The sequence below is a fragment of the Panthera leo genome, chromosome D2, assembly GCF_018350215.1.
Source record: "Panthera leo isolate Ple1 chromosome D2, P.leo_Ple1_pat1.1, whole genome shotgun sequence".
In the NCBI taxonomy this organism is placed as follows: Eukaryota; Metazoa; Chordata; class Mammalia; order Carnivora; family Felidae; genus Panthera; species Panthera leo.
Window position 1 is genome coordinate 12,088,140 of NC_056689.1, and position 13,862 is coordinate 12,102,001.

The window sequence follows — 13,862 nt, forward strand, 5'->3', positions numbered from 1 at the left end:
TTTGTGGATAAACTGGTACTGGTTTTCATTTTTTTGCTACTTTAACTTCTCCCTAAGTTGATTGCTCTTGTTAAGCAAAATTCTCTGGACACATTAGAACAAAAAAATTCCTTTGAGAGGTCTGCTTGGTTGGGTGAAATAGACATCACCCGAAGTTAAAAAGATCATGTTATTTTCCTAAGGCAATTAACACCACATGGTTATTATTGTAAAAGATTATTAACTACCTACAGATATTTTGGGGGTTGTTTTGAATGCTGTTAAAGCAAAACAGCAAAAGACGGTGCTAATGGGGCACCTGGGTAGCTCAGCTGGTTAAGAGTCGGACTTTGGCTGAGATCATGACCTCACAGGTTAGTGAGTTTGAGCCCTGCATCTGGCTTGCTGCTGTCAGCAAAGCCAGTTTGGGATCCTCTGTCTCTGTCTCTCTTTCTCTCTCTCCTTTCCTAGCTTGCGCGCCTCTTTCTCAAAACAAAACAAAAACAAACAAAACAAAAACAAAAAACCATTAAAAAAAAAAAAAAGACTGTGTTAATAAAAGGCAGAGAATACTTGTTAAGTATATAAGCAGGGAGCCCCCAAATTTGTAACTGTGTTTCCAACAATCTTCAGGGAAAAGGGTGACTGAAAGAGTGACATCCTGGTACGGAAGAAAGTTCCACCTCTTGAGAGTAATGAATGCATCCAGAAAATATGTAGGATATCCAATTACTCCAGCGACCTGGATAGCTTCTTGGAGAGACCTCTCCGCTCCCTTCTGTAGTACCTACCACCTGCTTCGGAAACAGATGGTGGTATAGTCATGTTATTCAGCACCATTAACCTATATATTAAGAATATTATTCAGCAACATTAACCTATAATGATGCCAAGACCAGTGGTTGCCTGCGGCCAGGAGTAGGAGTGGGCATCACAGCAAAGGGGCAAGAGGAAACTTTTGGAGGCAATGGAAACTTCCTATGTCCTGAATGGGGAGAGAGTTACATCTGCATTTGTTAAAACTCATAGAACTGTTGAACTGAGTTGGGTAATTTGGTTTGTATATTGTATCTCAACAGGGTTAACTTTAAAATAAAATTTAAAAAATTAAGTATGCAAAGTGGTCGGTGACAAGATGGTCCCCAAGATCCAAGGCGGTGGCAACCACCATTCATAGAGCGGCTCGCGTCGTTCGATCAGCAGCTCACCTCATGAAATTCTCAGCCTTTCCCCACTTTATAGAGAAGGTTAACAAACTCAGCTGAAATAATTCGGTGGAGCTCAGGGGCGCTAGCGCCGGGATTTGAGCCCACTCAACGTGACTTCATAGCTCACATTCTTAACCGCTGGCTAATCTGCTGGTACACAGTGAAAGCTGGATAAATGTATGTTGAATGAATGGTTCCAGCTACAGATCCCTAACGCTCACAAAAGGCTAGCCCTGAGAATGAAACCCTAAGGCACAAAGCCGGGCGCGGACCGCCAGCCCCAGCACAGGAGCCGGACTCAACACAGACCCAGAGCCTGAAATCTGGCACGGCGAAGGGGCGGGGCTTCGACGCAGGGAGGCGGAGCCATCGTATCGTACTTCTGGCGAGCTTGTACCTCTTCTCTTGCCGTAGTGCCTGAAACCGGAAGCTCCTGTGAAGCATGCTTCGAATTTCCGGGCGAGAGCCGGCCGCTTTGGTAGCATGTGGGAACTGCTGTGAAGGCTGGTTGGTCACTCCGGACTTGCGTCCCGAATTCGAGCTCTCGGTGAGCAGGAGCTGCAGGGGAGTAGACGGTGTACCAAGGGAGGGCGAGGTGTCCGCGGGTTTTCGAGTCTCGCGTGGTCGGGGCTGAAGAAAGCCACGGCGCGGCCCCAGGAACCTGCGTTAACGCTGTTGCTGTGGCGTCTGTACCCTGGGGTCCGTGAGTCCCGGGGCAGCCGGCTGTGTGTCCGTGACGGCGCTGAATGCGAAGAAAGTTACTTGTATGCGAGGCATTAGAGGCTCGTGGTTCAGCCACCTGTGGTTTTCTAGAGACTTCTCACAGTGTCTTTGTTTTTTAGCCTGTGTTTTTAGAAATCCGCCTGCGTGGGAGATGACGTCCTTAGCCCAGCAACTCCAACGCCTCGCCCTCCCTCAGAGTGACCGCAGTCTGTTATCGAGAGATGAAGTTGCTTCTTTGTTGTTTGACCCCAAGGAAGCGGCCACCATCGACAGGGACACCGCTTTTGCCATTGGTGAGCTACCCGTTAAGAAAAGGTCTTCGAAGCACCTGTTTTGGGGATGTTGCTGTATTGTTTTCTCTTCTGACCCTCCCTCTTCCGTTAAGAGTTTCTAACTTGTTGACTTATGTTGTTCAGAGAAGGAGGATAACGAATAACTATGTGCTTGATGCTTGAAACGTGGCAGTATCTGAATTTCACAGATGAAGAGACAAAGGTTGGGAGGTTGACTATGTATGGAGTGGACAGTCAGAAAGAGGCTGGAGGCGTGGCTGGGGTCGAGGAGGAGTCTTCCCAATTCCTATGGGAACTGGCCTGATTATTGCAAGGGATTTTTTTTTTTTTTTTTTTTAAAGAATGGTACCTGCCAGGCAGAACTTTCTGTTCTGGTTGGGGAGACGATTTGTTTTTTATGTTGAAAACTAGAAATCTATGTTTGGGACTGTATTACAGGTTATACAAGATTTTTAGGGACAAGTAAAACTGAGTTTGCTTGCAAAGAATTATTAAAAATAAACCGTCCTTTTCCTAGGATGCACTGGCCTGGAAGAGCTGCTTGGGATCGATCCTTCCTTTGAGCAGTTTGAAGCACCGTTGTTCAGCCAGCTGGCAAAAACGTTGGAGCGCAGCGTTCAGACCAAAGCAGTGAACAAAGAGCTGGATGAAAACATTTCATTATTCCTTATTCACTTGTCCCCTTACTTCCTGCTGAAGCCAGCTCAGAAGTGTCTGGAGTGGTTGATTCACAGGTAACAAATTAATTTACAGAAATAACTATGGGCTAACAACTGTGATCTTTTTTAAAAAATTAGGTAACGAGAACACTTAAGCCAATTTAAAGCTGAGAAATTAGGTCTATGAAGAGGTTAATACGACGTCTGTAAGATGAGATAAGCATGCCATTCTGTTAAACTCCTTTTTGTTGACAGAAATACAACTACTGGAGATCTTGAGTTAATAGACCAACTGTATTAGTTCCAAGGAGCTCACATCGCTTTGCCACTACAAACTGTTACCGCATATTTGGGCCAAAGGGTATCATTAAACTTCTTTCTTGCCAAAATAACAAAACCAGTGCTTTGGGAAGAAGCAAACAGTATCCTCTAAAATACCGTAGCTTAAGAAAAACAACAATAGCTAATGTACATTGAGCATTTACATACCAGGTTCTGTGGTAAGCACTTTGCACGCACCGTCTCAATGCTCACAGCATTCCTACGGGAAGGTACGTGTGTTATCCCCATTGTACACTTTACAAAATTGAGGCATAGAGGGGTTAACTTACCTAGTCACACAACTAGTGATCTGAGATACAAGACTGTTTCCAAGGTTTGACTCTTTGGAAATTGTCTCAGTAAGGATATTCAAGTTTATTTCCTCACTGAATTGGCATCACATCACAGCTTACACACTTTTGTTTATTCTGCCGTGTGTTGTATGTTTTAAAAGTAGAAAGAGCTTTATTTCATTAATTGGAGACATGGGGGTAAAGTGATTTCCCTTCTGGATGCAAGTGAGTCATTAAGAAAACATAAGTTTAACTTGGGTCTTCTGATGATCAGAACACTAGAGTCATCAGACAAAGAACAGTAATTCTGTAATATTTCCCTTTTTCTTCTAGCACTTAATTCCTTCCCCCCAGCATTAGCTGGGATCATTAGCATAAGGAGTACTTTTTTTAATTTATTCATGTAACTTATTTATTAAGTAAACATTAGATTCAACACAAGGTTAAATAGGCTGCCCTTGGTTATTGTTTTGAAGTAAAGGTGTATGCAAAGTTTGGGGCTGTTGTGTTGCCTGAAGTAGTTGAGGAAAGCTTCACGAAGAAAGTAGCTTCTTGGCGAATAAGTTTAGCGTGTAATAGAAATAAGAGGAATCACTTCGCTGGGAGAATCAGGAAAAGCATCCTGAACATGGAAGCACTTGAGCTAGGTCTTCAAGGCTAGAAAGGATTTAATGTATCTGATGTGGCTAATGAGCCTGTCTCACTATGGTAGAGGGACCAATACAGAGTTGTGTGAAGTTTAGGGACAAATTATATATAGTTGTAATCTGACAATTTATTCTAATTCAGAGAAAGTAGTGTGATTTTAGTCTTCTGGTTTTAGAATTCTGATAAGCTGAGGAAGCTGAACTTTAGAGCATGGAGAGGAGCCGCGTTGCTGCCTAGTTGACCAGTTGGTTTTCTGTTGATTTGACCACAGTGGTCCCACAGTTATGTTAATTTATTAATAGTGTTTTATTTTGTTTTGTTGTTTTAAGTTGAGAGAAAGTGAATGGGATGTAAATTTTTATATTGAATAGTAAAAACTATTACTGCATAAGAGTGGACCGAACTCTGTTGAGAAGTACTTTAATGCAAAGTAGACGCTTGTCACTTAGTGCTCTTTATCTTGCGTATCGTCATGTACTTGTTTTTACTGATACTTAATTCTGAGTAGTTCTAGCTCGTTGATAGAGAATCTGGACATGGAAGGAAATATGTGCTTGCAGGTTTTGTGTCATTTCAAATTGCTTGCTTTTCTCCCCCCAGGTTCCATATCCATCTTTATAATCAAGATAGCCTCATTGCTTGTGTTCTACCATACCACGAGACCAGAATATTTGTACGGGTTATACAGCTTCTGAAAATTAATAATCCAAAGCACAAATGGTTTTGGTTGTCACCAGTGAAGGTATGATTGTTGAATGACAGGTGTCTATAATCATTACAGATCTTGATTAAGGGATACAATTTGGAAAAAATGAAGTCCTTAGTGCTCCTACATGTAGTCCAAGTATTACCTCCATCACTTTTCTTTCCTAACTTCTAGTTGAAATTGGCATTTACTTGGCACCTGACATTAGGCTAGGCAATTCTCATTATATTATCTTGGTTTTTCACAAAACTATTTTTACAGATGAGCACAGGCTAAGAGAATTACTTGCCCGAGTTCAAATAACTATAAAGTGGCAGTTAGGATTTGAATTTAGATCTGATTTTAAAGTTTATTATCTTTCCACTACACTACTGTCTGACATTTTAGATCTTGGAACTGAATTGCTTTAAAAAAAAAATTGGAGGTAAAGAACAGAAAAATACTTCAAAAAATTAAAAGGATAAGGATGATGGACTTAAGGAAATTATTAAAATTAATTAAAAAAAGATGCTATCATTTAGTCTATAGATGATTAAAAGGATGGTTGCCTTACAGGAAGGGTCTGGTAAGGATCAGTTAGCATGGTTTCGTGATAAAATGACTGATTTGGCCATTTTCACTTTGTTTGCAACATACAGTAGAAGAAAGTACATTTATGTTGACAAGAATTTTACTGAATATTAAGTATGGCAATTCAGGCTAGGAGGAGCACAGATGGGGCAAAAGTAGACTAACAGACTGTGGGACCTTGAAAAGAGTTAATTTGATGTGTGATGATAGTGAGGTCAGTGATCAGAATTAGTAAAAAGAAAGGAATGGGAATTTTTAATTGGAAGTACAGTTTAAGAGTTTGGATGTAAAGCACTTGAACCAATGAGTGTTCAAGAAGAGAAAGACAACCCATAATAAAGCTTACCAAACTACTCCCTCTGCTAATATAACATCAAGGTCATTTTTTTTCCCCTACTCTACACACAGACGCTGATGCTCTCTAGACACATTTGTTTCAGGTATGCAACTCCACTCACCTATTAAAGTTCACTTCAGATTCTCCTTTCTTTTAGTTATTCAGTGTTTATTGAGCACCCCGTACATGCCATGCGTGATGTAAGCGGTGGGAATAGCAGTATAAGGTTTCTGGGTTCCTAGTCTATTTCTATTACTAGTGTTCTTGTAAAGCAAAGACAACCACAGCACATTGGCTCAAAAACCCAATCTAACTAGTAGAGTTCCTAAGAATCTAGAGAATCCAGATTTAGATAAATACATATGAAAATGCAACACATGGTAAGTAGGGAGTATTCACTGAGTACCTCTACCCCCATTGCTGACCTCTATTGGATTTCTAAAGTTTGCACAATTTTATATGTTCATTTCCTCTCTACCACCAGCTATATGGGGAGACTGTATTTTGTATTAACTGCACCAGTACAAAGTTGTACTGTGGTAGGTACTTTAAAAAATGATCAGTTGATCAATATCCTTAATGATTATTGGTTCTTTCTGTCTATAACAGCAACATGGAGTGCCCTTAGCTAGGGGAACTTTGATTACCCACTGCTACAAAGATCTTGGATTCATGGATTTCATTTGTAGTCTGGTGACAAAATCTGTGAAGGTGAGTAGTATCTGGTTCCCTGACTCTCTGATTCCATTAAAAGATTGCTTGCTTTGAGTGAAGAAAGGCATTCCCTGATAACTGTGCTTAGAAGAAGTTCCTTTTGTTAAGCGAGCTACTGTTCTGGAACATGAGCAGCTTGAATCAGTCTTTCGTCACAAAAGGTGTTTTCCTACAAAAATAAATTACTCTGTTTCTTGTCAAATTCTATTTACAGTGACTGTTTGAGAGGGGATCAGAAGTCAGGATTGTTCATTCTTGTCATATTTAATTGAACCATTGCATTTGTGTTTTTAATGTTGTATATGGTAAACATAAAAATGTCAGTCTGAAGCAGTTGAGGGGAGCTGTAAACATTCTTATATGTTTATCTAATTGGCCTTGCTTTTTTTTTTTTTTTTTTAACCTGTGCTCTGTGTTTTTTTGTTGTAGGTTTTTGTTGAGTATCCTGGGAGTTCAGCTCAGTTGAGAGTGCTCTTAACTTTCTATGCTTCTACCATCGTGTCTGCTCTAGTGACTGCTGAGGGCGTATTGGATAATATAGTCGCCAAGCTATTTCCATATATCCAAAAGGTTGGTCCTGCTCGTGTGTAAAGTAGATTATTTTGTACTTGAAGGAGTTTCCTGGCTTTATGAAAATTTCACTTAGACATAACTATTTTTTTTTTTTAATTTTTTTTTTTTTTCAATGTTTTTTATTTATTTTTGGGACAGAGAGAGACAGAGCATGAACGGGGGAGGGGCAGAGAGAGAGGGAGACACAGAATCGGAAACAGGCTCCAGGCTCCGAGCCATCAGCCCAGAGCCCGACGCGGGGCTCGAACTCACGGACCGCGAGATCGTGACCTGGCTGAAGTCGGACGCTTAACCGACTGCGCCACCCAGGCGCCCCTAGACATAACTATTTTTAAGTTGACAGCATAGTTCAGATGGTTGGCAAGATTTAATTTTTAGGTAAAAAATCTGACTTTTTTGTCTTAAAAACTTGCAAAAGTGGGATCTTATTTAGGGCTCATTTAAGAATAAATGTTGGCTATTTGGCCCTGCCATTACCTTTCAGATTTGTTTTCTTAGCAGTCATCTTGACTCACTGGAAGCAGAATGGATTAGAAAGTCTCCATCAAGGCATATGCTCTTACTCTTTTTACAGTGACTTCCACTTCTCAGTGTTTCTTCTTCCCAGGTGCCTTGTTGCCTACCTACCACCCTCCCAGATTCCCTGTGGAGGTACTGCTTAGGTACTGCTTTCACTTCCTGCTGGTGTCCGAAAATTACTGTCTTTGTTTTTTTCTTTTTTTAGTGTTTATTTATTTTTGACAGAGAGAGAGAGAGAGAGAGAGAGAGAGAGAGAGAGAGAGAGCATGAGTGGGGGAGGGGCAGAAAGAGAGGAGGAGACACAGAATCTGAAGCAGGCTCTAGGCTCTGAGCTGTCAGCACAGAGCCCGATGCGGGGCTCGAATTCATAGACCGTGAGATCATGACCTGAGTCAGTCGGACGCTTAACCGACTGAGCCTCCCAGGCGCCCCTATTGTCTTTGTCTCTGAAGTCTCCTTTACACTGGTGGGTGTTTGTCCATAAAAGAAGAGCCTGTTGGCCCTTGTTAGCATACGTAGTGGATTTTCAAGTTTGGAGACCTGCTGAGATCCCTCCTCTCATCCAAGAGACTTAACCTCATCTCTGTGTGCTCAGGAAAAGAGGCTAAATTCTGAAGAGTTTTTGACTCATCAGTGTACATTAGGTAGTATTAATCTCTCATTTATGGCATTTTTAATTTGTCAAGGTAAAGTAACATTTTAAGTAAAGTTAAAAGATATAGCTTATCATTTTTCCTTGTATCTTAAAAAATATTTAGGGGTTGAAATCATCTTTACCAGATTACAGAGCTGCAACATACATGATAATATGTCAGATTTCTGTAAAAGTGACAATGGAGGACACCTTCGTCAATTCGTTGGCTTCACAGATCATCAAAACGTTGACCAAAATTCCTTCTTTGATCAAGGATGGATTAGGTTGCTTGATAGTGCTCATGCAGAGACAGAAGCCAGAGAGCCTTGGGAAAAAGTACGTACGATTGAATTGGGAAATGATGATAAATACAGGAGAATGAAAGTATTTTGAATAATTCTTTTCAAAGATAAATTGTATACTTTTTTTAAAATTGCTATATATTATCTGACTTTTGAAGTTAGCATTTTATGTACTTGTTTCTTCAAAGGCCATTTCCTCATTTGTGTAACGTTCCTGATCTTATTACAATACTTCATGGGATTTCTGAAGTCTATGATATCAGTCCTCTTCTGCGTTACATGCTTCCCCATCTGGTCGTCTCCATCGTTAATCATATTACAGGTTCGTGGTTGTATATCATGTGTCCAGAAGCGTAACGTCTAAGATTTGATTCTCTTAAAATTGTTAATATCTGTAAGATATTTCAAGTTTCTGCTAATTGCTTTTGTGTAATTTTTTTTTTTTTAATGTGAAAAACATTTGAGGTGGAAGTACATTGGTTGAAGGAGATATTTGTTAATTGATATGCTCAGAATTCTGGTGTGTCTTTTTAATGTGTGTTCTACTTTAATGTTTGTTTATTTTGAGAGAGAGAGTTTGTGCACAAGTAGGGGAGGGACAGAGAGGGAGAGAGAGAATCCCAAGCAGGCTCCACACTGTCAGCGCAGAGCCTGACACAGAGCTCAGTCCCATAAACCATGAGCTGTGACCTAAGCCTATACCAAGAGTCAGATGCTTAATCGGCTGAGCCACCCAGGAACCTCTAATGTGTGTTTTTAAACAATCTCTTCGTTAAAAAGGCTATGGAATTAGTTTAAAATGATTAACATATGTTACCCAGTAAAACTTTCCCTTCTCATTTAGATATTTAATGAACTTCAGTAACTCATGTACGACAAATATTCAGTTGCCAAAAAAGTTTTTCTCCTTGGAGTCAATGAACATGAGAGACCAAGAAAATCGCATACATAAAAAACCCAAATTTTGGGGCGCCTGGGTGGCTCAGTCTGACTTAGGCTCAGGTATGATCTCACGGTCCATGAGTTCAAGCCCCATGTCGGGTTCTGTGCTGGCAGCTCGGAGCCTGGGGCCTGCTTAGGATTCTGTGTGTCTCTTTCACTCTCTCTACCCCTCCCCCACTCATGCTCTGTCTCGATCTCTCAAAAATGAATAAATGTTAAAAAAAAAAAAAAAACCACACACTTTTAAGAAGCCGTAAAAACGGTTATTAAAAATGATTATTTCCATTATATGCTTTTTATCTTTCAATAAATAGAGAAGTACAAGAAGAAATGTTTGGTCCTGTTGCCACTTAAACTAAGAAAAACATACTAGGGAAGACATCTCTAAAGTGTGTCAGTTTATTGGAAAATGAGCTTTGCCTAACCGGATCTTGGTTTAGATATGTGTCAGAGATATGAGTAGCACGTATAAAAGTATATTTTTCCTATTCTGGTGGTGATGTGGTCCCAATCTTTGAAGGCAGGGCTACCAGCTGATTGGTAATATATGTGCAGTAAATGTGGAATAGAAGATGGTGGCTCAGTTCAGTAAGGCGCATCAAGATGCAAGCTGCTTTCAGAGCTAGTTTACTGGGCTCTAGGCTTGGGTCCCAACTTCAGCCACTTGTAATATGACCTGGCACAACTATGTTTTGGACCTCTGTTTTATAAATAAGGCATGGAAAACTTGTTTTTAAAAATGTAGAGAGTTTCAGGTAAAGCATAAGTGAGGGTAATGTATACAAAAATGTAAAAAATATACATAGCTGAATAGGTGAGATACACTTTTATAAACAGGTAAAAAGCTGGATACCAATATATATGGTTTAAAATGATTCCCGTAGAAGACTTTTGTGCTGTAAGTAAATTTAATAACGTAGGTGCAAAAGAATTTTTCCCCATCAATTTTAATTTATGTTGTATGCTAAGGAGAAGAAACTGAAGGGACAGATGGTCAAATCTACAGGAGACATTTAGAAGCTATACTTACAAATATATCGCTGAAGAACAACTTAGACCATTTGCTGGCTAGGTAAGCTGTTATTTCTGACATGCTTTTGATTTGTATCTTTGGGGCTTAGTATACTTTTTAGAGTTGGGTAGCAGTCTTCCAGTTTCTCTTTATGATGCATTTCTTGATTTGTCCATATCATTTCATTAATTACTTAGTGCAATAATTATGGCAGTAGAAGGAAAAAGTAATTTGTTTTTAATGCCTAAATGGGATTATGGAAAGTTAATAGTTAAGCTAAATTTGGGTTATAGCTACATGGAACTAGTGGTTGATTTGAGATTCCTATTAATAACTGCGTCAAAATGCCTGAAACAATGCATCACAGTTAGTATTTAGTAAATATCAATTAGAAACTTAATAATGAAGGTGTGAAGTGAAAATTCTTTCTTTTCTGTAAAGATAGTTCAGTCTCCCATTTTCTTTTTTCACTTAAAGGGCAACTTGATACACTGAAAAGAATGTAGGCATTACAGTCAGACATGGGCTTGAATCCTTCCTCTCTCATTTCCAGGAGAGTAGAGTAGTAAGTTCTGAAGGTCAGACTGCCTGGATCTGGTTTTGCTGTTGTGTAACATTGGCCTGTCTGCTGCTGTGTGTCATTCGTGCCCCTCGCTCACGGAATTGGCTTGTGGATTAAATGAGAGTAGACGTGGGAAGTACTGTTGAGAGTGTGGGCCCCGGAGCCCAGCAGGGTTTGAGAACCTGCTCTACTGTTGATGGCACAGGAGGGCTCGCTGAGCATTGGCTGCGATGGCTGTCCTCTGATCGCAGGCAGATTACAAGAGTTCTCAGCCCTGGTTTTTGCATATGTAAAGTAAGAATGACTGGTACCTTGTGGAAATATGGCAGAAGTATTTCTGAAGCATCTAAAATATAATGGGTGGTCAATAAATAGTAGCTCTCATGTCTGCTGATACTTGTTTTGTTTTGCAGCCTTCTTTTTGAAGAGTATATTTCATATAGTTCACAGGAAGAAATCGGTCCTGATAAAGTATCTTTGCTTAACGAACAGTTTCTTCCACTTATCAGACTTTTAGAAAGCAAGTAAGTTGTGTGTTTCTGCCCTTGTTGAATGTGTGTGTCTTGTTTTATTAAAAGAAGATTCACAGGTCACATCATAACATAGGGAATGAATTGTAAAGAGGCTGGTTTTCCCCCCCCACCTTTAGGAAGACCCGTATGGGATTTAAGTGTATTTGACCTATACTTTCATATAGGAAATAGGGGCCATTTTTGTATAGAGAGATGTTACTGTTGGAATACTTTTAAGGTTTTATTTGTATCTTTTTTATACACATATCATGTGTGTGGTTAGTGACTTCGTTAAGAATAATTAGCTCTTTATTTTCTTCCCAGATATCCCCGAACATTAGATGTTGTATTAGAGGAACGCCTAAAAGAAATTACAGATCTAAAAAAACAGGAGCTTTTTCATCAGTTTATCTCTCTTTCTACAAGTGGAGGAAAGTATCAGGTAAGTTTTTCTTCGGAGGAATTGCTACAATTATGGGTATATTTGTGTGGTTATTTAAGGAATTCTGGAGATAAATTGGCTAGTTCACTCCTTTCTTTGCAACTTTCGTGGACAGGTGAGATTTAGTAGTTTCCCTAGTTCCCTGAAGGGAGGCTGTGAGGCCTCAACTCAGTTATGCATTGAATTGTTGGAAAAAGGCATGACAATGTAAACAACTGCATGTGATACTTCTTTCAGGAAAAGGAGTTTTTGGAAACGTTATTAGCAGTCATCAAAAGGGGGCTTCACTCAGGTTTCCAGTGTGTCCTTATTTTCTTGCTATGTGTGCACTAGCCACATGAAGCTGTTCAAGTCACTGGTGAGAATAAGGGAGGCAGATTTTAATTTCATGATCATGTTAGAACTTCAGAAATGTCCTGTCAGTTCACCCTAGATCGATCTATTTCTACTAGAAGTTAGACATTTGAGCAGTTTTTACAGTTAGCCTTGAAAATAAACGTTACAAGGAGAAATGTGATTGTTTAGGTTTCTCTCTTCTGTAATTAGACCTTCATCTTTAATTAGTTTCATTTCCAATATTAGGATAATAGATTTCCTTTTTAGTCTTTTTACATAAGTGAGGTAAGTTGTCATTAATTTGACTGTCATTGTTTTATTATTTAGGTGAATTGCTTTCTGTGTTCAGTGACCAATTTTTTTAATTCATATTTTCATTTAGGTGCTAATACACTGATTTATTTCAGGTGTTTCTCAGTCTGAAGTTAGATCCATATAATGAATACAAAGTTACTTCACAGAATTGCTTCACTAAATAAACCTACACATAGACACAAGTGTACTCTCAAAATCACAACATTTACAATGCTCATTTTTTTCATCTGTTGTAACTCATATTACGTTCTAGAGACAAAGATTTTACTTCTTGGTTTCTGGATTTAGATGGTTGTTACCAAATGAGTTGGGCATTTTAGGGCAGTTTTCTCTGGTTTTTATTCTTGATCAGATGCTCAGATTTAATGGTGAAATCATTTGGTGATTGTGATGAATTCTGTAGTTTTTAGCAGATTCTGATACGTCTTTGATGCTCAGTCTGAACCATCCACTTGCTCCTGTGAGACTTCTGGCTGTTAATCATCTGAAAAATATCATGAAGACATCAGAGGTTTGTTTCAGATAGCTTCATTTGTGATATTTTTATCCTTAAAATGAACAGTGTAATTCTAGAAGAGGAAATTGGAACTTACCAACTACAATTGATATTACGTAATTACAGGCATAGGGTAAATATCACAGAGAGTACAGTGGACCATACATGCCAGTAGCCACCATTTATTAGAGCAGCCATGCTCTAATAACCTCTATATTCATGTTTCCACATTGCAGATTATTACTTCAGTGTTTTTCAGACTACGATTTCTAGATCATTTACAGAGGTTCACCAATTATCTGAGAATGTTATAATTTTGAAATTTGACTTTGGTACTCTTAAGTTCAACATGAGTGTATTTGGGGACATCGGAATGACAGCTTTTGGAACACTGTTCCGTGATTTCAGTACCTCCGGTTATATTTGTTTCAGATTTTGGTGGCTGCGAATAGTAAGTACGAAGGCTAACTTAATTTGTAAATAATGTCTTTATGCCAAAATGGTATTTTACCAAGACTTTGCAGTAATTGAAATGGAGCAGTATTTTCTGAGCTTCAGCCATTCAAACAATTCTGTCACAATTTTTGCTGTTTGAGCTTATCACTAATACTATGTTTTTAAATTTTTTCTCTGGCTTTCAAATGGACTAATTTTTTTTTACATCGTTGTCAAGTCATGAGTTTGAAGGGTTAACTGGTGTAGACATTTAGTGTAGTTACTATAAAGTCAGAGTGTTCATCTGTGTGATAATCTAAATCTTCTCATG

The 13,862-nt window shown here is 39.2% G+C and overlaps 1 protein-coding gene across 2 annotated transcripts in view; it reads left to right on the forward strand.

Moving 5' to 3' along the window:
• Positions 1–1,645: 1,645 nt before the first annotated feature.
• The window catches only part of HEATR1 (HEAT repeat containing 1), a 49,596-nt gene continuing 37,379 nt past the window's right edge, over positions 1,646–13,862 (forward strand). For both annotated transcript variants that reach the window (XM_042908048.1, XM_042908049.1), the window contains exons 1-12: positions 1,646–1,734; positions 2,030–2,203; positions 2,721–2,937; positions 4,725–4,866; positions 6,347–6,448; positions 6,881–7,021; positions 8,302–8,513; positions 8,668–8,801; positions 10,391–10,493; positions 11,409–11,519; positions 11,832–11,949; positions 13,004–13,111. In XM_042908048.1, coding sequence (XP_042763982.1) covers positions 2,062–2,203; positions 2,721–2,937; positions 4,725–4,866; positions 6,347–6,448; positions 6,881–7,021; positions 8,302–8,513; positions 8,668–8,801; positions 10,391–10,493; positions 11,409–11,519; positions 11,832–11,949; positions 13,004–13,111 — 1,530 coding nt within the window. In that variant the 5' untranslated portion in view covers positions 1,646–1,734; positions 2,030–2,061. The remainder of the gene's footprint in view (positions 1,735–2,029; positions 2,204–2,720; positions 2,938–4,724; positions 4,867–6,346; positions 6,449–6,880; positions 7,022–8,301; positions 8,514–8,667; positions 8,802–10,390; positions 10,494–11,408; positions 11,520–11,831; positions 11,950–13,003; positions 13,112–13,862) is intronic.